This window comes from Polypterus senegalus, chromosome 17, assembly GCF_016835505.1.
Source record: "Polypterus senegalus isolate Bchr_013 chromosome 17, ASM1683550v1, whole genome shotgun sequence".
In the NCBI taxonomy this organism is placed as follows: domain Eukaryota; kingdom Metazoa; phylum Chordata; class Cladistia; order Polypteriformes; family Polypteridae; genus Polypterus; species Polypterus senegalus.
The window spans coordinates 1,715,803-1,740,613 of NC_053170.1; the positions used below are offsets into that span (position 1 = coordinate 1,715,803).

General features: G+C 46.4%; 3 protein-coding genes across 3 annotated transcripts; all 3 read right to left on the bottom strand.

Annotated features, from left to right (window-relative positions):
- Window positions 1-99: 99 nt before the first annotated feature.
- LOC120517924 lies at window positions 100-3,309 on the bottom strand. The gene has a single exon (XM_039740439.1). The coding sequence runs from the start codon at window positions 3,014-3,016 to the stop codon at window positions 1,001-1,003; it is 2,016 nt and encodes a 671-aa protein (XP_039596373.1). The 5' UTR covers window positions 3,017-3,309; the 3' UTR covers window positions 100-1,000.
- A 3,262-nt stretch (window positions 3,310-6,571) lies between these two features.
- Window positions 6,572-12,106, bottom strand: LOC120518065 (protein FAM71B-like). Its single transcript, XM_039740651.1, has one exon. The coding sequence runs from the start codon at window positions 11,454-11,456 to the stop codon at window positions 9,966-9,968; it is 1,491 nt and encodes a 496-aa protein (XP_039596585.1). The 5' UTR covers window positions 11,457-12,106; the 3' UTR covers window positions 6,572-9,965.
- Window positions 12,107-16,049: 3,943 nt separating this feature from the next.
- Window positions 16,050-21,818, bottom strand: rpl27 (ribosomal protein L27). The gene is made up of 5 exons (XM_039740085.1): window positions 21,724-21,818; window positions 19,284-19,366; window positions 17,974-18,143; window positions 17,115-17,225; window positions 16,050-16,139 (listed from the first exon to the last, which is right to left on the bottom strand). The coding sequence occupies exons 2-5, from the start codon at window positions 19,362-19,364 to the stop codon at window positions 16,091-16,093; spliced, it is 411 nt and encodes a 136-aa protein (XP_039596019.1). The 5' UTR covers window positions 19,365-19,366; window positions 21,724-21,818; the 3' UTR covers window positions 16,050-16,090.
- Window positions 21,819-24,811: the final 2,993 nt, after the last annotated feature.

Consider the following 24,811-nt stretch of genomic DNA (forward strand, 5'->3'; position numbering starts at 1 on the left):
GAGATGAAAGGTGACGCATCAGATTTGTAGATACAAGCAGATGAAAGGCACTATATGATAAACAGACAAGAAAGCCAGTGTATAATAGGTAAGCCTCTCTCTACAGTAAAACTGATAAGAACAGCACAATGTATCTACTTATTTTATAGAGTGCTCTATCTGTTATATAGCGCCTTGCATGTCTGTTTGTCTATCATATAATCTGTTACTTAACACCTTTCACTTTTGTATAGCGCCTTTCAAATCTCCACTTAGCACCTTTACTAAATCTGTTATAATGTCTTTCCATCGTTTTTGTAAGCTGCTTTTCATATCTTTCTAACTATTATATAGCGCCTTTCATATCTATATATTTTCAGTCATTAGCACTTTTAATATTCCCATTTTATATCGTCTTTCACCTTTCCCAGGTTTCGGCATATTATATATATTATATAGCTCCATTTCTACCTGACTGTTATATAACGCCGACCCTATGAACCTTTTAGATCTTTACATGTCCCCACTAAATGCGTATCTATCTATTATATAGCGCCTTTCATCTGTTTGTCCTGTTGCCCCAACTGGCCCACCCACCTCATGCTCCTCAGTCACCTCCTCGTGTCCACATCGCCCTGTCCACTTAGTGACCTTCAGCATGTCACAACACACTGAGGTTCCAGCCCTCTCTTATGTACCCCCAACTCTGTATAGCGCCTTTCGTGACAATTAGTGTTTTCCAAATCCCCCGCTTACTCGTTTGTAAATAAACACAATGACAGGTTTGTTTGTGTTTTTTTTGGTTTCTCTTCTTTATTTGTCACGGGTGCCAGCACTTCTACCACTGCATTGTCCCCACCATCCTCCGTCCCCTTCGAGCCCCCCAGACCATCATGATTTTTGGGTTTGACCGTTCAGAAAATACGAGGAGGTCCATCTGTATAAAGCGTCTTTTTGGTGGGCGGGGCTCCGTCTGCGGTGCGCACCCCATTTTCTGTCTGCTGCCCTGCGTCACTCGGCTTCAGTGCCCGGCGTGGAGTCGCCAGGTCCCATCGCCCGTTTGCTTCCTATTGTGACTCAGCTTCCTGACCACTTGGACCCAGTGGTGGAACAGACTGGTCTCGAGCTCGGGGGCCGCCAGCAGGCGCAGGTGGTACACGGGCCCGTTTCTGAGCTCCACTCGCAGCAGCCGCCGCTCCACACTGCGCACGCTCAGCTGCACTTCGCTCAGGGGCAGGCATCGGGTGAGCTTGGCGGTCTCATGGGGGGCTTCCTTGGGGTGTCGGTCACCTTCTTGTCCAGCCTTGGGCACTCCAACCAGCATGAGGTCGGGCATCCTGCGCAGTGGGCTGCTGCTGGTGATGAGTACCCTGACCTGTGGGACCCCAGCATCTAAGTGGCGTGCGCAGCCGTCTTCGGTCACTTCGGCGAAGTTGCTCTCAATGAGGGCGTTCTGGCAGAAGGCGTGCAGGGTGTCCATCTCGACGGCGTAGCCCGGTGGTCTCTCCATTAAACTCCCCTCCTCTTCTCGTTGTTCCTTTTCCGCACGCGCGTTTCCCCCCTTGAGATTCTTCACGAGTTGGACCCACTGCTCGAAGATGACCTTCTCCAGTTTAGCAGGGGCCAGCAGCTTCATGTAGTGGACCTGCTGTGGGGTCAGCTCCATTCTCAGCAGCTGCTGCCCCTCGCTGTGGACGGTCAGTGTGACGTCACTGAGGCTCAGGCGCTTGGTCAGCTGTAAGTGGCACCTGCACCCATGCTCTTCAGGTGGGCCTGACTGGCCGCTGTCACCCTGGGCAGTGCCCACCAGCATCAAGTCCGGCAGTGGCAGGAAGGGATTGGTGGACGAGATGAGGATGGTCAGCGGCGACGCTCCTGCCGCCCCTGTGCTGAGCTCCTGGCCGTCCTCGGACACTTCTCTGAAGTCGCTCTCGAAGACGACATTGTCGCAGAACGCGTGGAGGGTCTCAATGTCCAGTTTGTGCTCCGGTGGACTTTCAGCTAAGGTGACGACCCCTTCTGCCGTTTCCCCTTCCTCGCCAGTGGTCGTCTCTTTCAGTCTGTTGACCAGCTGAACCCACTGCTCGAAAACAGCCTCGTCCCGGCCGGGGGGAGCCAGCAGCCTCAGGTAGTGGACCAGACCGGTGTAGAGCTCCACCTTCAGCAGCTGCCTCTCCTCCGAGTGGACGCTGAGCTTCAGGTCCTTTAGGGGGAGGCACCTGGTCAGCTCCCTGCCATGCAGGCTGGCACACCTCGGCTCTGGCCACCCCCCCGTCTCTCTCTCCGTTTCTTGCAGCGGTCTTCCCAGGAACATTAAATCGGGCAGCGTCTCTGAGGACACGATGGTCACGCTGACCACTGCCAGCCCGGCGTAGATGCTGCTCGTCTGGCCGTCCTCGTTGACCTCCGCGAATTTGCTCTCCAGGATGACGTTGTCCTGGGCTGGCCCCGTGTCCTCTAGGGGGCGCGCCGCCTTCTTTTGCCCCTCGGGGGTCCCGTCACAGAGCCGCCTCACCAGCTCCACCCACATGCTGAACACCAGCCTCTCCAGCCCCTCGGGTGCCAGCAGCTGCAGGTGGTACACCGGCCCGTTCAAGACCTCCACCCGCAGCTGCTGCCACTCGACGCTCACCACGGACAGCTTGACCGACTCCAGGGCCAGCAGCTTATTGAGCCGCATGCCGGCCGGAGGGCTCTGCCGCCATGCCGCCGGGTGGCGCTGCAGCAGCTCTTTCAACTTGTAGCTCCCGAGCAGCAGGGTGTCCGGCAGGGGCGAACTCGAGTCCGAAGAGGTGATGCCCACCGTGATCACCGTGCGCCGGTCCAAAAGCCTGGACACCTGACTGCTCTCGGCGAACTCCACGAAGCTGCTCTCAAAGATGAACTGGTCGCAGATCGGGCAGAGACGCTGCCTCCGGAGGAACCGTCTGAGCACCCCGTTGCAGGTAAGTTTGAAGGCGGCCGCCGTGAGACCGAGCCGTGTGTTACTGACCGTTAGAGCCTGGCACTCAGAGGGTATTTGGTCCATTAAGCACATGCGATTGGGGGCAAGTGTGGAGGAGGACAGAGAGGGCGGGGTTATAAGGCTGCTCGGGACAACGAGGGCTCGCGAGAACCGCGTCTTCACTGCCCGGCCTTGCTTTGCAGATGGATAATATTGGAGTCAGGTGAGGCTTTGAGATGTGGCCGCTTGTAGACACACGGGGGCGCTAGTGACGAGATTCTAATTTAATGGCCGCCGATGTACTTTAGCGCTTTAAGCCCTGAAGCAGTTCACCTTTCAGCTGTAAAAGGTGTGAACGCAGACGCACGCGCACAAATACAAACACATGCACGCGCGCAACGCGCGCACACACGCACAAGCCCCGGCATCGCCAGTCTGACGCGCGCGTCTTCCAAACCAGTTCCCCGAGTCCCCGCGCGCGCCCGATTGTTACGTCATTCTGCGTTTGTAATCAGACGGAGCGCATTTGGCAAAAAATGACATAAAGAAGACAAACTCAAACAGCACAACGTTGTCTATCAGTTCAATATCGTTAACGGCTCTTGTGATTCAAAAGCGTTAAATGTGTTAATATAAATAATATGTACTTTATAGGAGGGGCATATCCGGTCTCCAGGTGGGACAAGTCTCCTTCTTTCTTTAATACTGGACTTTTTTTTAACGAGCTTACCATTTTGTTCATTTTCAGTTTATTTTATGTATTTTCCTGGCCGAAGGATTTCTTGTAGTCAGTCAGTCTAGATGGAAAATGGACATATTGACACAAGAGGCGACTCCAGGGACTCTGCGGGGTTCCTCCTTAACAGCAATATTTTACAGTTTAGTACCATTGTTTCCAGACTTGTGCCCCCCTTCCTTCACGCGTGCACCACAGCAGTGGACGGCACATCCATCCAATTCCGACCTGGTACAAAGACAGCGTCCTGGAAAGAATGTGAGTGGCACGAGGACAACTGCAGACGTTCAGGGCCAGGCGGCTGTGTAACGTCACCATGCGGTGAGGGACTGCAGCAGCACTCGTCTGTCATCGGCCATGTCACTGCATGGAAGGCATCCAGCAGAAAAAGAACAAGAGAGGCGACATTTAACAGTATTTGTGACAGGATGGGACAATGTGGCCCTTCATCGTCCCTGGCAGGTCACAGAGTGGCTTACAGCCCACCGCAGGATGATGTCGTTATTCCCACCACCCACCGTGCCCTCCAGTCCTCAGTCCCATTGAAGAATCGTTTTTTCCTGCATGGGAGGTGGGAGGGACAGTCGTGGCCAAACGTTCTGAGAAGGACCCGAGTGTTGGTGTTCACCAAGTCTGCTGCTTCGCCCAGAGGGGACTGGGTGGTCTCATGGTCTGGAATCCCTACAGATTTTATTTTTTCTCCAGCCGTCTGGAGTTTTTTTTTGTTTTTTCTGTCCCCCCCTGGCCATTGAACCTTCCTCTTATTCGATGTTAATTAATGTTGATTTATTTTGTTTTCTTATTGTGTCTTTCATTTTTCTATTCTTTAATATGTAAAGCACTTTGAGCTACTGTTTGTATGAAAATGTGCTCTAGAAATAAATGTTGTTGTTGTTGTTGTTGCTTCGGTGGCTTTAGATCTTCATGTCAGATGTTTCTCTGGGATACTCAAGTAGAACGACGAGCAGTTCCGAAGTTTCAGAGGCTTTGATTGACAATGACATGAAGTTTATGTGGCACAGAGTCCAGATTTGCAGTGTTGGCCCTTCTTTCTTTTTCAAGATTCACCCTGGCAGGCTGGCAATCAACGTCTGGGCCCAATCCTGACAGATGGCAGCTGCCCATTATTGCAGAATCAGAATTGGTGGCTTTTTGTTTGAGGATTGACCACAAGTTCTCGATGGGATTAAGGTCGGGTTTCCTGGCCATGGACCCCAAATGACAATGTTTTGTCCCCCGAGCCTCTTAGTTCTCACTATGGCCTTATGGCCCGGTGCTCCGTCATGTTCTTGGATGGTTGGAGAAGTTGCTCTCAGATGTTTGGGCAGCAGGCAGGTGGGAGTCAGGTGAAGACTTTTAGAGGATGGCCTTCGTGGGCATCAAGAAGGGCAGCAAAGAGGCCAAGACAAACATCAGAGACAGACTGATATTCTGGGATTGGACTGCTGGGGTCAAATCATCGTGTCTGATGAATCCCCTTTCTGATTGTTTGGGGCATCTGGAGAAGAAAAGGTGAGTGGCACTACCATCAGTCCTGTGTCAGGCCAACAATAAAGCATCCTGAGACCATTCATGTCAGCTGAGGCAGTGCGGGACTCAGAACACAGCCAGGAATGAAGAATGGGGGCAAGCAGTCCAAAGAATACCCCAGCAGTCCAATCCCAGAATATCAGCCTGTCTCTGATGTTTGTCTTGGCCTCTTTGCTGCCCTTCTTGATGCCCACCATGCCATCCTCTAAGTCTTCACCTCACTCACACCTGCCTGCTGTCATTCCTGACCAAGCTCTGCACTGGTGGTGCCCCCTCGATCCCGAGCCATGAATAAAGAATGGGACCCAAATATCCTCTGACAGCAACTTCTCCCAACCATCTAAGAAAAGTTTGGTGACCAACATGACGGAGCGCCGGGCCATAAGGCAAAAGTGACAACTGAGTGGCTCGGGGGACAAAACATCATGGCCAGGACACTCCCCAGACCTTTACTCCCATCGAGAAGGCGGGTGGACAAACAAAAACCCACCAGTTCTGATTAAGCAAGAATGGTCGGCGGACATCAGTCAGGATTCGGTCCAGAAGTTGATTGCCAGCCTGCCAGGGTAAATTGCAGGGTTTTTGACAAAGAGAGAAGGGCCAACACTGCAGATATGGACTCTGGATCACATCAACGTCATGTCATCGTCAATTAAAGTCTCTGAAACTTCTGATCTGCTTGTCATTCTACTTCAGTGGACCAGAGAAACATCTGACAAGAAGACCTAAAGACATTGAATCAGCAGACTTGGTGAACACCAACACTTGGGTCCTTCTCAGAACTTTTGGCCAGGGCTCTGTAAGACCACCACCTTCATGACCAGATTGTCCCATTGGCTGCTGAGTGTGGGGACATAAGAGTGGAGGACACCCAGGCCTGGCTAAGACCCTCTAAGAGATTTTGCTCTCAGTATACTTCTGGAGATGACATCCGTTGTGATGGCCAAATGCAGAGGACAGGTGGCTCGTCACCTCCAGGGTCACAGTAGACGTCTGCTGGCAGCTCCATGTGTCACGTCTTCCTTCGCTTGCTGCCCTGGACATGGAGAGGTACGCGTGGTGTGACCTGCCCTAGGAGCTTTTCTTTTTATTTTTCAACGCACCACCACACTCTGGACAGACGGGGGACACGGAGACACGTAATCTGAGACGAGTCCAGCTGCAGACCCCCACTGCTCTGCGATTCAGGAGCTCTGCTGGACGGCCAATTGGATGGCAGGTTTTCGTCACATGGTCAGGTAACTCCTCCCCCAACCCTAACCTTATTAAGAGGGGCGACAAGCCCCCCAGTGGAGTGGAGCTCTAGGGGTCCGCAGCTGTAGTCCATTGTGTAATTTACGTATTATTGGCTGATTGAGTGACATGGTGGTCTTGTGGGGGCATGCAGTAGGTATGGAATCACCTTTGGGTGACGAGTGAAGTGTTTTGGTGGCTGAAGGTTCCCAGATGTGCTCAGGTGTGTTTTGTGAGGAGTTTACATCAAGCGGACCCCCCAGTGGGACACGTCTGGAAGATCAACAAGGGGGTGTTTACTAAACTTTATTTTAATTTGGTGAAACGCGCGTTATTGACAGTTAATAACACAGCAACGTGAGCACAGAAAAGAGACAAGCAACAAAGAGCAGAATGGCGGGCACTTAAAACCCCCCAATGTAAACAGGGGGTACGATGCCAGCAGTCAGCTCCTCTCTGAAGCGGCCCGCCCTCTCCACCTGGTCACCATGGATACTGAGGCGGCGGTGGCACTTCTGATGTTTCCTCCACAATCGATCAGCTTCACATACAGGAGTGGGCTGCCTTCCTGATGCCAGTGTGCCCACCAGCCTTGTCCAGGTAAGCCTGTTTATTGTTGGCAGAGATCAGGCCGACCACAGCTGTGTCTTCAGCAAACTCAAAACCGTGATGTGCCACCATGAAGCTGGCGCAGCAGAGGACTCGGCCCACAGCCCTGTGGAGCCCCCTGTGTTGAAGGTGAGGGTTGATGAGGAGTGCCCACCCACTTAAACCCACCTGGGGTCTTCCCATCAAGACGTTCAGACCCCGTGAAGTGTTCAGTTGCGGGGTCCAGGGCTTGGTGGGGTTTATGTTGTTAAATGCCAAACTACGGTCTGTAAGTGGCATTCGCACAGAATTCCCTATCCTGTTGCCCAGGTGGGCCTGAAGGTTCGAGGTGATGGCATCCTCTATGGATCTGCTGAAGCAGAAGACGTGTGGGCAGTGATGGCATCAGTGGTTAGGGCAGGGAAGAGCGTATGGGGGTCAGTGTGACAGGTTGAGAGTCGTGCGGGCAGGCACAGGGACAATGGTGGACGATTCACTGGACCTGCTGCCATCCTGGTGTTCCCCCCTCACGTCGCGTTCCCACAAAGTAAACGACGCCTCATCGCCATGTGCCACTCCCGCCACCGATATGCTGGACCCCCTAGTTGAAGCTCGTGTGGAAATCCTTAACCTCGTCTTCCAGAGGTTTAATAAACTGAGGGAGACTCCTGCTGGGCCCGCGGGTGGTCACTAATGGGTACGGGGCACCAGTGAGGTGGGGGAGGCCTACTGGTGTGGGCTGCTCTCACTAAGGATGACCTATCTGGACCCTTCCAGGTTGAAGATGGGCTGACAAATCAACGCCCGAAGCTACTGGCCATTTCTTCAAGAGGTGGGACATGAAGATATCACTAGCGTTCAAGACGGACGTGACCTTTGTGCACGACACATGATGCTAATTCACTGGCACTGCTTGGCTGACCGAATGACCTGGCACCCCACCTTGCTTGTCCTTCGTTAAACATTCAGGTTTGACTTTGGATCTACCTAATAAGTGTGTGCACAGCGTATGCCATGCGATGGACTGGCAACCCGGGCACGACTGGGCTCAGCAAAAGTCACCAAGGAGGCCACCACAATGGAGGGATATCAAAGAGCCCGACGGAGAGTGACAGTGACAGAGTGGAGGGGGCATTGTATAATATGAGGGGGTCCTGGCCAGATTATGCCACTAGGTCACATCCTGGCACAACCCCAGTATGCCCTCTCTTGGTGCCCTAGGGTGTTAAGGTGCATGTGCCCCCTACAGGTTACAATGTTTTGAACAAACTGAACCCACAAATACTTGAAATGCAACATGCGAGCCACTAGGGGGCCACACGGCTCACAGACACAAAACAGGAGGCCTGAATGGGTCACCACACTGGTGGTCTGCTTTTGGAGGGCTGGCATGATTTGGGTTTGTTCTCTTTAAGCATCAATAGATTTCTTAATAATGCTCTCATCGTGTTAGAATTTATTCTTTTCCTTTTCTATGTATTTATTGAGCCAAAGTTGAACGCCATGAGAGCTGATTGCCTTTTAAAGCCAACGGCCCACCCTGATTGGCTCCCTCGTCTGGCGATGGCTCAATACCAGCTGCGGGCATCTTTATTTCTTTTACTGTTACCATTTGAATTTCATTTTCTCTTTCATTCTTGCTTTTCCCGGCCATTGAGGCCCACCGCTAACTTGCTTTGTTTAATGTGCGCCTCCTGCTGCTAGGGGGCGCTCTCTCCCAGTGACCAGCGGTCGTTGCTGTTGAGGATCCCTTAATAAAACACGACAAGCCGTCTCACTGCATTCCTGTGAATGAATGAAACGATGTCCGCCGCCTGCTGACTCACTGGAGTGAGGAGACCCCCCAAGTGGAAAGACCACTGGACTTGTCATCTGCATGTCCGGTTAGACAAGACGTCCAGCTTCTCTGGGGTCCCTTTGTATTCTCAATCCCCCCTTATGATCAGAAACACTTGAAGTTGGGAATCGGTGGACCCTGGGGGATACGAGGGGGTCTCAAGCCTTCATTAAAATGGGCATCGCTCATCTAGTCGTGCGGAGTGTCGTTTTCTGTGATTTCATTTTGGGTATTTTGATTCTTCACAGGTGGTCCTCGTCCAAAATGACCAAAGTGACACAGGTCAGGGATTATGAATCCGAAGTTACTAAAAGCCCCCCCCATGGACCACCCAAATGACACATCTCTATGACAATCGAGGTTATTGAACCTTTTAAACCGACGCACAAGTCTGAACATTTCAAACATTTCCTGCTTGTCAGGCCCTAAATCCTTCCGTTTCTTCTGAACTCCCCGCATTAGGTGGGCTTACGCCAATTGTGACTTTTCGCTCTTCACGGAGGGCAGGCGCAGAGCGCTGAGCAGTTCTCAAAAATCCTCTCTGAATTGTTTTTATGTTCCTTTTCTATTTATTTATTTGGCTTTAACAGGGCAGGCGAATGGCCCACCTAATGCCGCCTGTCCAGCTGAATACAAACAGAAGGGGGTGGCTGGGTGGGTGGGCTCTCGGACGTCTTTATTTCTTATTGTTATAAGTTTCATTTCTATTTATTTCTTATCCATCACAGACAATGCCACCCACCTCTAATGTGCCGTCTCGCTTTTTATGCAGTCCTGAACTGTTCCTGTAGGGGGCGCACTCCTCGATTGCCACACAGCCGGCCAGCTCTCAGTGACATCATGAGGCAGGGCAGGGTCCTCGACTCTCCTCTTGGCCCCTTTAATCAGAGGGTGTCTATATAGCACCTTGTCGTTCTAATAAAGCTGTCAGAGGTGCAGACTGACGTCAAGGTGAAAGAGACACTGACTGCAGGGGGCCAATAGGGGGCTCTGCCACCCTGCGTGTGCTGCTGGACCACCAAGGCAGGCGTAAGTCACAAGGTGTGGCGAGCCGCCAATGCCCAGCTGCTTGGGTGGCCCACCTTGGCTTGGGAGGCTCCTCCCCGGGTTTCTCACTCTTACTTCTTCTTTTTGAAGACGCTGAGGCGGGTCGCTTTCTTCTTCTTGTCCTGACTGAATGACCCGCCACGTTCGCCCGATCCTTTTTTGCTGCCCTTCTTTTTATCAGCACCTTTTTTGGCCTCTGGTGGGAGCTTGGGAAGTTCTCGTCTCGCCTGGACAATCGCCGGCTGTGACTGTGCAGCTTCTTCTTGTGACGCTGCAGCAGCCTCCTTTATGGGGGTCCCTACCTTGCTCTTACCAGGGGGCTCAGCCTTACCCCCCACCTTTACCCCTTCTTTCTTAGTAGCGGGAGGCTCCGCCTTTTTCTCCAAAGTCGTCTTTTCGGGAGACTCCTCCCTTTTCTCTTCCTCTTCCCTGCTGAGGAGCTCCGCCTCTTTGCTGTCCTTTCGTTTCACAAGAGGCAGCGCCATCACCTCCTCCTCCTCTTCGTGAGGTTCCGCCGTCATCTCCTCCTTCTCTTTGTCTTCCTCCTCCTCTTCCTCCTCCTCCTCCTCTTCAGGAGGTGCCACTTCGTTGAGTTTGTTGACCACCTGGATCCACTGGTCAAAGAGGACCTCGCGCCGGTGTGGAGCGGCCAGCAGCCGCAGGTAGTGCACCTGACCGGTGGACAGCGCTACCTTGAGCTGCTGCCGCTCCTCGCTGTAGACGCTCAGTTTCATTTCACTAAAGGGCAGGCACCTGCTCAGCTCGGTGCCCATGTAGCGACTCCTGTCCTCCCACGGGCGGCACCGGCTCTCCGGCTCTTCTCTATCTTGTCGCCCGTTCGTGGGCAGACCCACCAGCATGAGGTCAGGCATGGATAAGAACGGATTGGTCGACACCACGAGCACACTGACCACTGGCAGGCTGGCACGGATGCTGGACGTTTGCCCATCCTCATTGACCTCAGCGAATTTGCTTTCCAGGATCACGTTCTCGTGGGCATTCACCATGTCTTCTGGGGGGCTCACCACCTTCTTTTGCTCCATGGGGTTCGCATCACTCAACCTGTTGAGCAGTGCCACCCACATGTTGAACACCAGCTTCTCCAGCCCCTCGGGCACCAGCAGCTGCAGGCGGTACTCCAGCTTGTTGGGGAGCTCCACTTTGAGCTGCTGCCACTCGGTGCTCAGGACGGACAGCTTGACGGCCTCCAGGGCCAGCAGGCTCTTGAGCCTCATGCCATCGGGCACCCCGGGACCAGCAGCTTCCTGCATCCCCCGATCCCCCTCATTCGCCTCGGTTAGCCCCGCCCTTCCCACGGCCCAACTGCTCTCCGTGGTGTACGTGGCCACGAGCATGGCGTCTGGCAGCGGGAGGTTGGAGTCTGACGAAATGATGCCCACCGTGATGACTGTCGTCCCGTCCGTGCTTATCGACCTCCTCCCGGCCTCCGTCACCTCAATAAAGTCACTTTCGAAGACGAACTGGTCGCAGATCGGGCAGAGTTTCTGCTCTCTGAGGAATCTCCTGAGCCTCCCGTTGCAGGTCAGCGTCAGCGCGGCCATCGGTGAACTCGGCCAGCCTAGGCAGGTGAGCTCAGCTAACGGCTCTCACATGAGATTACGAGCAAGTGGCGCCGGAGCTGCCCGGGCTGCTCTAATAAGGACTCCCGCAGGCTCGGCAGTCTCGCGACAACTCACGGGATGAAAACACCGGCCACGTGGTAAGTGTGAGCAGCCCGGCCAGGGGATCGGTGTATTGTATAGCGCCGCGCAGGGCGAGCACCGCTTCGAGCCGGATTGACCCTGACAGATTACATCCTGGCACTACAAGTAAGCACGTGACGGGAACGCGGGCACAAGGCACTCGCTGATTCGTTACTCGTCGGAAACGCCGGTGCGCAGTGTGCGCTCTGGAACTTCACATTCGCCGCCTCTAAATCCGAATTGACCCAGCCGAACGTCTTAAAACGGGACGATTAACAGCGGGGGCCGTCGTCACAGGCTTAACTTGAACGGGCTGTGTATTCATCCATCTTCTAAAGCCGCTTATGCAAGGCAGGAACAAACCCAGGACAGGACGCCAAGGCACCGGTTTTACATTATTACGTACTCCGTGAGGAAAAGATTGAGAAGCCATCGGAAAAGTCAGCTAATCTGAGCATAGAGACCTTCTTAGAAACGGAGGTTGATTGGTCCCTCGGAGTGAATTAACATCTTCCCCACTTTCTCTCTCTCTATATATATATTTTTTTTATATATATATACTCAGCAAAAAAAAGAAACGTCCCTTTTTCAGGACTGTGTATTTCAACAATAATGTTTTAAAAATCCAAATAACTTTCCAGATCTTCATTGTAAAGGGTTTAAACAATGTTCTCCATGCATGTTCAATTAACCACAATGCACCTGTGGAATGGTCGTTAAGACCGCTTACAGAAAGTAGACATTTAAGGTGACAGTTCTAAAAACGCAGGACACTAAAGAGACTTGTCTACTGACTGTGAAAGGTGCCCAGGGTCCCTGCTCATCTGCGTGAACGTGCATTAGGCCTGCTGCAGGGAGGCATGAGGACTGCTGAATAAATTGCCATGTCCGCACTGTGAAACGCCCAAGACAGCGCTACAGGGAGACAGGAAGGACAGCTGATCATCCTCGCAGTGTAACAACACCTGCACAGGATCGGTACATCCGAATATCACACCTGCATGACAGGTACAGGATGCCAACAACTGCCCGAGTCACACCAGGAACACACAATCCCTCCATTGGTGCTCAGACTGTCCACAATAGGCTGAGAGAGGCTGGACTGAGGGCTTGTAGGCCTGTTGTAAGGCAGGTCCTTACCAGACATCACCAGCAACAACGCCGCCGATGGGCACAAACCCACCTTCGCTGGACCAGACAGGAGTGGCACAAAGTGATGAGTCACGGTTTTGTCTCACCAGGGGTGATGGACGGATTCGTGTTTATCGTCCAAGGAATGAGCGTTACACCGAGGCCTGTACCCTGGAGCGGGATCGGTTTGGATCGATGGCTAGGGCCATTCCCCCCAGAAATGTCCAGGAACTTGCAGGTGCCTTGGTGGAAGAGCGGGGTAACATCTCACAGCAAGAACTGACAAATCTGGTCCAGTCCATGAGGAGGAGATGCACTGCAGTACTTCAAGCAGCTGGTGGCCACACCACATACTGACTGGTACTTTTGATTTGGAGCCTCCCTTCATTCAGGGACACATTGTGAGACATTTGTAGTTTATGTCTTATGGTGTTGACTCTTTTAGTGTTCATACAAATATTTACACGTTAAGTTTACTGAAAGTAAAAACAGTTGAAAGTCACAGGACGTTTCTTTTTTTGCTGAGTATGGATGGATATACACACACACACACACACACACACACACACACACATATATATATATATACATACATATATATACATACATACATACATATACACACACACACCCCCCCCAACACACACATATTTTCTGACCCCACTTAATGCTACGCCACACCAAAATGTCAGGGATAAAAAAAAAAATGAAAAAATCCTGACCGGGCGGCTCGTCTCAGTGAGGCATCATAAAGGCAGAATGTCTGAACTTGTGTGCTTCAATCCTGTGAACCTCACTGCACCTGTGCTCTTACCATTAGCTCTGGCCAGGGCCGGATTTAGACTCGATAAGGCCCTAAGCTATTTGAGACATGGGGCCCTTTATAAGTCCAGATATTCTACGTTAAGTGCCAACTATGACTTGTTTTGGGGGCCCTAAGCTATAGCTTGTGTAGCTAATACGTAAATCCTGCACTGACTCTGGACCCCCCCCCTTCACTGATAGCCGTGTGTTTTACGTGGAGTGGTGGTTCTGAGGGTAGGGATCTGTGCTGCCAATCAGAAGGTTGGCGGTTTGAAATTAGGATTTTACCTGCAACTTAAACAAAAGCAACAACATTGTGGTCCTTCCCAACATAACAAATGTGAAGTGCTGGCACTGGTCATTAAATGTAGAGGTCAGTCCTGTTAACTTGGTGTCCATCAACAAGACAAGGCCAAGTGGAGGGTACACCAACATAACAAGGTGCCATACTATTAAAGCCTGGTGTCCACCTCCCAGCAGACAGACAGTTTGGAGGCTAAGTGGGTACCCAACCACCTAGTAGGTGGACAATTATAAAGGACTATGAAGCCACGGCAGGACTGAAGACCAGAAAAGCAGCTCTCATCTGTTTACATCACACATTCAGGAGTGCAGTTTTAAAAATCACCATGCTGGAGCATCACTGACATCCCATGAAATCCTAACTTGAAAGAACTGTCATCCATGAAATGAAGAGCTTGTCTTGGCACTGGAGACGGCCACCCACCCTCATTTATTTTTTTTGGATAAAACAGACAAATGGAAACAACTTAAAATCCAGATTGTCTTCTACAGTTACAAACTGATGTATTAGCACAAATATGAGGCAAACATGAAAAGCCTGAACTACATCAGAACTTCTAAAAATATCAAGTATAGGTGAGACCCAATAGATATTAGATTAAGTAAAATTCAAAGTGTGTGCTCTGCAAGGAGTCCATACTTGCACTGGGTTGCTACTTGATGAAGTAGGCCCAGATTCCCATTTTCCTGAACTGGGATAAGCAGGTACAATAATAGAAGGATGTAAACATTTGACACACATAACTGGATACTCTGCTCAGGTAGAGCTGAAGGCCCCCTCAGGACACCCAAAATACAAACTCTGAGTTGATACCCCACGCCGAGTACAGAAAGCAAACCAAAGGACAAGTCTGTCAGATCAAGTGACCAATCGAGTACCTGATCGCAAGGCATCTCCTCGTCACAGTGGGCTCATTCCACTTTAACACGCTGAGCAGCAGCCTGTGTGTGTTAAATAGCAGTAGGATTCATGCCAGTGCGTCCCAAACCCGGTCCTGAGGACCCCCCGTGGCTGCAGGTTTTTGTTCCAACCTGATTCATAATCGATGACACCTGATAGCACTGATCACATTTAATTAGCTGGGATTATTCTTTTTATTCTACATTCAGAAACGGACAGCAGCATGATTTGTACATTTATAGGACATTTAGAAATATTTCTGCTTTTGCTGTAGATTTAATTGCTTAACTCTTTTGTTGATTTCATTTTATTTTATTTTGCCCTTCATTGTATCTTATTAATGACAATTAAAAACGAGCAGAGCAGACACGCAGCCAAACACTGAATAATCAGTAATAATATAATATTATAATATATATAATATAGCAATAATAAGGCTGCAAGTACTTTAGCATCAGACCCACTAATTAGTAAATAATTACTACCCGGGGGAGTAAATGCTATCATTAATTTTATTTTAATTTTTTTCATGTTTATTACTATTTAATTTAATATTGTTTCTTTGTACCAGTATACTGCTGCTGGATTATGTGAATTTCCCCTTGGGATTAATAAAGTATCTATCTATCTAATGGATTAAACAAACAATTAGAACACCTAGAAAAGTAGAAAAAAAAATCAAGATGAAAATACTGTTAAGAAAGAAAAAAAAAAACACATTATTCCTATATAACTGCTTGGTACATTTTAATTATCATTTTTTTTTTTTTTTAAACCAAACTTAAGTTTTCTAATTCCTATATTCCCCAAAACACAGACCTTGGGAAATAAACGGTTCACTTAACGAGCCCAGGAGTCACAGGGGGTCACACTGCTTCAGGCTACCTGATCACCTGGTCACTTGCAGGCCACTCTACCACCAGCTGCCTGTGGGTATTAAACATCTCAGTAAGGACACCTGAACGCCCCCCCTCACCACTGACATTACAGGTAGAATGTTGACCCCATTTTCAGGGTATTTTTAAACTATAAGGTGCAGTGGTGCTCGGAAACGTACAAGTGACATTTGGAAAACTAGTTCCTGTTAAAATAAAACTGCTGAAATCTGTTTCGCAGCTTATCACCCATTTCTGCTTCGGCCCCAGCGAGGTTCAGTAAATGAAAGGAAGGAGTGCTTCACTTAAGTGTATAATTTGAATTATACAGAAATATAAAATTGACCCAAAAAAAGCTACTGCATAACAAACGCAAATTTAGAAAATAAGGAATAAAAACTCACTTTGACACAGTTATAGAAAACAAACATTTCAGAGTGGTGTTTATACATTTATTTTTACAATAATGCGGAAACAACTTAGAATCTGAGCTTTTGGAAGAACCACTTATTCTTGCCAGTCTTGTACCTGTGAAGAATACAGAATAATGTCAAGTGGCAAATAATACAGTAGAATAAAACACTTTAAACTCAAATTATAGAAACTGCTCAACTTCTACTGAATGAAAACGTACCCAACTCAGATTTAAATACGGAGAAGCTCCTGCAAAATCTACAAATCCTACACATTTCCTCATCTTCTTCTTTCCAAGAGCCACTAATCTCTACCAAAACACTCAACACCAACGAAATACACGGACAGTTTCTGTAAACACCAGGCTAACACTGTGGAACACATATACATATATATATATACACATACATATACATATATATATATATATATACATACATATCTCCCAAAATGCACTTTAATTTGGCCTTTTCAAAGCTGCATTTTAGTTTTATGATCAACAGATTATATATGCATAGAAATATCACACGCTATATGGACTTGCAGTCATTCATCTCGGTTTTCTCTTTTGCAGTATTTGTGGTGGAGTTTTGCTCTCCACCACCTGATCAAAGTGCTGAGCTACCATCTGTTAACGTAGAATTTAAAGTGGACACTTAATGATATCCACTGTATCACATCTACTAGGACAAAGTTTAAAAACCAATAGGAACAACCAAAGCACACGTATGTTCGGTGGAACGCTCAGGGAGGGCCCGACAGTCTTTTACTTTTGGAAACCCTCCTGAGATTTTTTTTTTTCCTTCCAGCATCTCAACCCTGGAGTTTTGTTTTCTTCTGACCATAGCATCAGACTCCGATTTAAAAACAAATCTATAAGAACTATGTCCACTGTATTAGTTATATCTGCATTATGCAAGTGTGTATTAATTTCATCTTATTTATGAATTTTAGTATCATTTATTCATGATTTTTTTTTTTTTTTGCAAAGTTTTCTTTGACATATTGTAAAGCACTTTAATCTCCAGGATTTCTACAAAAATGTGCTACAGAAACAAGTGATAGTAATTATACGCAATGTTATCTTACCTCTCTTCAAACTTAACCTTTGCCTCCCGCCTGGCTTTGCGTTTCAGGGCGGGATCTCTGAACACATCCTTGTTGACAACGGTTTTGTCCAATGGAATATCAACAGAGTATCTAAAAAGAAAACTTTAAATTAACATCTCAAAAGTAAAAGTTGACAGAACAAAAAAAAAAAAAAACAGGTTTAATGTCCTATGTCAATGTCAACTGACATTAATAAGTACAGTACCATAAGAGCAACGTTTTAACAAAACCTTTACTTAAGTATCAGAATTGCCAATCAGTAATCAATTCAGGATTTAATTCCATCAACAGAACAAGTTACAATTAAACTTTCATGAAGTATACCATAAAACAGAACAGTGTTTAACTCTACCAAGAGTGCACAAAAGTAGCACAAGTATTCAATTTATAAACTAGTTGGTCTTACAAGGTCATAACAGTATTACATACGTTGTAAGATTTTTTGCACTAATTTCATAATTTAAAAATTCCAAGTAATAAACAATGAATACTATTTATTCTGTTGAGATTTCTGAGCCAGTGCACACCATTCCCTCCATAAGATTTAGCTGAACCCTGTGATGGAGGACCTATAAAGTCAAGCTACACTGGCAAGTTAAACATTTCCACAAAAAAAAAAAAAGACCTCAGTGCCACGATGGGACAACTTAGCCGACAGTCTTGTAGGACGAAATGATTTCATGCATTTATAAACTGATACAGCGATTCCAACACACAACTGATCTGAGAGAAAATTCCCAGCACACACAGCTCTCCCACCAAAGCCCAATTCAGAGTTCTTATATAGATAATTAAATTGAGCTTTTTAACTACGCCAAAAACCTAACTGGCTACTGACCGGGTAGGCATCAGGTGGTTATAGTTGTAGACCTTGACAAAAGACTTGATCTTGGATCGCTTTGCAATTTTCTTTTTGCCCATAGTTGTGGTAACTTTCCGTGGGTAGCGGTCAATTCCAGCAACAAGTGCATGGCTGTAAGGCCTGTCAGACGTGCCATCATCTACATTCTAAAGGACAAAAAAAAAAAACATGCTGAAAGATTACATCAGAAAATTGCTAAATAAAAAAATAGTTTATAATTCACTTCCAAGGTAATGCACACAACAAAGTAAGATGAGTACTCATTTTAAAGTGCACAGTATTAGTAGTAATAATAATAATAAAAAAAAAAAAGCGAAACAAAAAATGTAAATGAGCCCAATCACCTAAATACATTTCAAGTTCTTAAGGGGAAAAAAAAACAAACAAACAAACCCACACCCCACAACTTCAGGCTTCCAGAGTACAAACCTTCAAATTATCAGAAAACAACATCGGCTTGAAAGCAAGATATTATGCCAATGTATCGCAACAACAATCAACGATGCCTCATGAAATACTCCAAAGAGATTTTTGCGAGAGAGACCGGTGTATGTTCTCCACTCTACAGTAGCTGGCAGAGGATGTACAATATCGTTATATATTTTTTTTTATTGTCTCCTCGAGATAACAGAATAATTTTTATTCGAGATGTCGAGAAAACAACCTTTGTTCCTGGCATCAGGTTCTCTTAATTGCGGCGCTTCTACTGCTGAAGCCTTGCTAACCGTCGTCTTAAATGACGGACACCACCGTTATTTTCTACACTAAGGCATAAACATATTTCAGCCTGCGTTAGCCCTCGATTGAACAAAAATGTGATATGCTGACCAGCACAGTTTTGCTCTTCTGCCATTTCAAACAGGACGTGGCTTCAATAAGCTAAACATTAGATACAATTATTTTATAATAATATCTTTTGATTTCTTGAGATCGATAAAATGAGTCCGTTATCTCAAGGTAACAATTTAAAAAAATAACGATATTGCATGTCCATTCTCAGCTTCCGTATCACTCTTTTGAGAGTACGGCTACCTTCAATTCTCTCAAACTCACCTCATCATTTCTTCTTAATGCTAACTTTTTTTTCTAAGCCTTTTAAACTAAATTCAAACATAAAATGACACCGATACTCCTGCACATACAGACAATACAGACTGTTGATGTGGATTTGAGAAAACATAAGAGGCTGTTGTCCATTTTCTTTCACAAATACATGCAAAATACTTTATATGACTGGCATATTTAAAGTATCTATCTATCCATTTACAAGAAAGCGGAGACGTTACCTTTACGATGACAGCTTTGCGTCCAGCATAGCGCCCTGCAAGGACCATAACCACTTTCCCAGGTTTCATAAACTTGCCCATCGCTACAAAAATGAAAAATAAATACACATAAACAAAACAATAAAAATCAGTCAAACGTGCTCAAAACGTTAAAAGTAGAGAAAAAACTAATAACGGATAAGGCCTATAAACTGCTGCACCTTAAAGAAATGACCAGTTAAGATCTTAAAACATTTGGCTCCACATAGAAGTGATATATTGATTTTAATTGTGTTTACTCAAATTAAAGTTGATATCTCAATATTTAACATTTATTCAAATATAACAAGATACCTGGAAATATTACTACGGAGAACCTTAAGTTTAATGGTACTGTGACTCCATGTTCTCAATAATTTAATTTTCTCCTTAAACTCTATTGATGGCTTTTGTGTAGAAAGCACACAAAGAGGCAACGACAGACCCAAGGTGCAATGTTACTTCTACTCTTTCAAGATGTCACAAAATTTAGAAGGAGTAACAGATCATGGGTCAGATATTGTGATCCACGACCATCATCAACAGGTGAAGCAGTTTACCATGTCTGGCTACATTTATGAAACCAACCAGAGCAGAAAGGGCCATCAGTTATTTATACAGCTTTATGGCTAAAACTCTTGGTGCATCCTAATACCTTGGTAATGTGTAGCAGCACATAAACATAAAACACTTAATACTGTTTAGAACCAAAACCTCAGCACTTTAACTCAAAATTTGCAATAAGTACTTAAACATTTCAGTAGACTGGTAATTTCTTGACAGTTAAAAAAAAAAATAAAGGTTTCCATTTATATCAATTTTTTTTTTTGTACACAATAATGTGTCCGAACACAAGGAATGCAGAATGGCCAATCAAAAGAACATGGAAGTCCTTGGGATTTCTGATGCCAATTGGCTAAAGTTTGACAGCCAGATGCTCTCTCACATTACACTTCTGCCCTTATTTGGGCTTGAGACTGGCACCAAATCAGGCTGGTGTGCCCCCTTGGTGACTTTATCTAGGATCAGTGGTGGCCCCAGATGGAGAATTACAGGCAGAGATAACCCACAGAGCGCAGCGGTGATTGAATAATTGGAATAGAAGTATCACAAGGACTGTGTGACTAAAGAATTATGGCAAAAAAGGTATGGTGTATAAGGCAATGTTGGACTAGCAATGATGTGTTAAGCCAAAACACGGGCAGTGCAGGAGATTAAGAAGTTAGACAGGGTAGAAATGAGAATGTTGAGATGGAGATATGAAGTTACAAAAAAAGGACAGAATAAGAAATGACAACGAAAGAAAAAAGTAAGAGAAATCTAAGAATTTACATTCTGGGGTTACGGCCATGTTAGGAAGACATACAAAAAAACTGACAGAAATAGAAGCACATGGAGAAACAGAAAGCGGGAGACTTCAGATGAGATGGATAAAATATTTAAAGGGAAAGGGTTTGACGGGGAGGAGGTGCAGGACAGAACTGTACAGAGAAGGCTGACCAGGCACATCCACCTCTCAGAGAAATGGGAAAACATGAAGAAGTGGAAGAAGCAGCAAGTCTTTTGGGAAAACGGAGAAAAAACACAGGCTGAGACAGGAGCCAAACATCTGAGGCAACAACTTAAAAACGAAGTTCATTACTTCATCAATTTTTGCCGAACTATTCCATTAACCAGACAACATCTATACTACAGAGGTAGCCTACAGAAAAAATGTTTAGATCAAAGACGACTCAAACGATTTAACAGTATTTTTCATATTCCTTATGGTTTAGTTTGCATCTCTTTATCCCCCACACCCCAATAACGTGGACCCCTCTAGACTGCATTTTCAGTGCAAATAGAAGCCTAACGGGATTCACAATCTAATTTTTACTTTAATTCTCTTAAGAAAAATAAAATTAACCTTCCTATAAGATAGTGGTCGGGGGTTAGTAAAATGCGGCTTTATCTTTAGCGACACACCAAAATTAAATGCGTGCATTTAGGAAATTCGTAGGACACGGTGTACAAGTCCTTCCTTCCCTTTGCTTTTTCAGGTAATTCCGGTAGAAAAACCTCAGCTCACACTATGGTTTGCTTATCAAGTAAGACCTCGGCTATGCCGACCACATCATAATGCTATTGAACCCAAAACCTACACTGGGTGCTATTCCTATGGACCGAGAAAGCCGCCTTTATCCAAGAGCTGCTTATGAATGGCCTAAGCTGAGGGCGGCCATGTTTTCCCTACTCTTCTGTGGGTACAAACAGCGTCAAGCTTTCAAGACATCATCTTTCCTCACATTAACAACGATTCGCAAAAATCATCAAAGGCTTAAACTACAATTGTATGTACTTCTGTCTGTGGTAGGGCAGCTTAGATATTTATATGCATTTGAAGAAGATGCAAGGCGATTCAATCCATGAAAACTCCACTCACCGATGCTGTTCGATGGCCGCCAAGGACAATAAAGGAAGTACGTAGGGCGCGTTTGACCTTTCACCCTGCGCCTCAAGTGACGTCAGCTTCTCGCTAAGAACAGATAGGACGCCTTCGGCTGCGTAAGCTCACGGTGAAAGCGAGGCTAAGGCGGATCTTCCGGTTTGAAGAACGTAAACGCGAAGGGTACACGTTTGGGTCTTTGGAGCTGACTTTGCTTAGGAAGCTACTTTTGTTACCTTTGAGATAGTTCGTTAAGATTTTTTCTATTGTGCTCAGCGAGTACGAACCTCCCCTGGTATTGTATTGATTATTTGTGATCTGTCGCTTTAAATTAGATTAATAACGTCTATGTTATCCATCCCTGCCATTCTGATACGGTATTAATGATGTGTATGTATGCTTGTATGTTATACATTGGATGTGTTTATTGGTCTCATGGCACAGTTGGCATTTATGATGTATATGTAGACCTTCCAAAATCTAACATCGCGTTGTTATTGCTTAATTAATTAGAAGTGCACGCTTAAGGAAATGTCTTTCAAGGATAATCAGCCAAGTGATGCGTTACAAGAAGGATGTCCGTCAAACGTTTTTATACGTTCGGAGCATCAACCGGGCCCATTTCGGATAGTGCTCAGTCCCTTTTTTCCCCCGTCACTTACTCAAGACAATACGAGATATGCAAACGCAATAGCAAAGGAACACATAAAAAATAAAGCGTTACATTCAGCTAACATCAAGAAAGAAAAACAGTAAAACTTCAGGACAGCCAAAATAAGGCACACTGATTTACAGTCCGGGAGAAAGGCGATGCAAAAAGACTGTTGAGAGCAATCAGTAGGAGGATTTTACAATTCCATTTAAATAAAACATATCCATCCATCCATTCATTCATCCATTTTCTTAAACCCACTTATCCAGAGCAGGAACGTGGGGAAGATGAAGCCTACCCCAGCAAGACATGAACAACCTCTGGTGAGGTCCATTAGACGTCTCGGAGGCTGTAAATAAAGACCCCAGTGTGTGTCGTCTTATTTCAAATGCCACTTTTTAAATCTGGCATTCACCTTGCCAGCCTGACACATGGTGTGTTCAACACGCTATAAACAAAGAACAGATATCCTGGCTGGGAAGGAGGGTGGTTTCATACCCAGACTGGAAACCAGAAGAAGAAGAAGGACAAATGGATTGACTGGTGGGACAAGAAAATAACCTTGTGTCCCACCGGTATTAAATAACGGATGGAGCAGCGATAGCCAGGAATCGGACTCAGTTCCATTCCCCCATATGCCAAGTAGGGGAAGCCAGTCGGGACACCCAGAGAGGTGCTTGGGATATCGAGTCTGGAAATGCAGCCCCGAGGATCGAAAGAGGGCGCTGTTGGGGGAGGATCTCCCTACTTTTTCTAGTGCCTGGAAGTGCTTTCAGGAAGAACTGGCATGGCACTGGAAGAATTCTATGGGTCTAACTTAAAAGGGAGCCAGCCTGCTGCCACACATACACCAGTCAGAGTTGGGAGGCAGCGGACAACGCTCAACAGGAGGACGGAAGGAAGATGAATTAGTTTATTTCTGTATAACGAGGCTAAAGTTAGAAAATGGGATTCATCAGAAAATGGAACAAACCTTCACAAAACTGACAATGTCATTTCTCAATGTACAATACAATTTATCTTTGTAGAGCCCAAGATCACACAAGAAGTGCCGCAATGGGGTTTAACAGCCCCTCGGCCTTGACTCTCTAAGACAGTGCGTCCCAGACTCAGTCCCGGGGTCCCCCTGTGGCTGCAGGTTTTTGTTCCCAGCAGCTTCTGTTTTTAATTGGACTCCTGGGCTAATTAAGTGAGATGTTATTTCCCAAGTTCTGTGTTTAGGGAACATTATAGAAATTAGAAAGCTAAGTTTGCTAAAAAAAAATTAAAATGTACCAAGCAGTTATATAGGAATAATGTATTTGTTTTCTTTTTAATAGTATTTTCATTCTGTTTTTCCAGGTGTTCTAATTGTTTAATGAATCCATTATTTACTAATTAGTGGCTCTGACTCTAAAGTAGCTGCCGCCTTTGATTATTCCGTGTTGTTTGCCTGCGTGCCTGATCTGCTCATTTTAAATGGTCATTATTAAGATACAATGAAGGGGAAAAACGGCACAGAGAAAGGGCAAAGTATAATGAAGTCAACAAAAGAGAGTTAAGCATTTAAATCAATAGCAAAAGCAGAAATATTTACACATGTCTTATAAATGTAAAAATCAGGCTGCTATGCTCTTCTAAATGTAGAATAAAAGAAAAATAAAATACAAGCTAATTAAATGACCTCAGTGCTATCAGGTGTTGTCACTGATTAGGAACAAAAACCTGCAGCCACAGGGGGTCCCCAGGACCGAGTTTGGGAAACGCTGATCTAAGAAGACAAGAAAACCTCCCAAAAATAAAACCCTATAGGGAAAACAATGGAAGTTCAAAGAGAGACCCCTTTCTAGGTAGGCTGGGTGTGCAGTGGGTGTCATAAAAAAGGGGGGGTAAAGACAACACAATACACAGAAGAGGACACAAGTCATCCTCAATACAATACAATAATGCAATAGAAATAGCAGAGAGCAGAATTTAAGAGTAGGCAGTGGCGGTTTTAGGCATGGGCGAACGGGGCAGCCGCCCGGGGCGGCATTTTTCATGACACGTGGGGGGCGGCACACGAACTTGGAGGAAAAAAAAAATCATCTGTCCCGCTAAGCGGTTTTCTATTATCTATGATACCTGCGCCGCCCCTGCTGCTGAAGGAGCCGCACAGAAGCTGAGCTGGCGCCCTCCGTGCAGCTGTGAGTCGACGTAATTCTTGGTAGCGAGAACCAATCGGATCGCTCTCCGCTACCAAGATTCTACCAAGAATTGAAAACACGGGCCAATCGTGGCCCGTATCGGCTACCAAGAATTGACCAATGACGGCTCGCTCGGCTACCAAGAATTGACGAATCACGACTACCAAAACTCGGAAAGTGCGGGCCAGCCTCTTGTCAGTTAATGTATTCTGCAAAAGCTTGTTCGACACAGACGCTTTGCGATTTGCGTTTCTTTTTGAACTTTCTA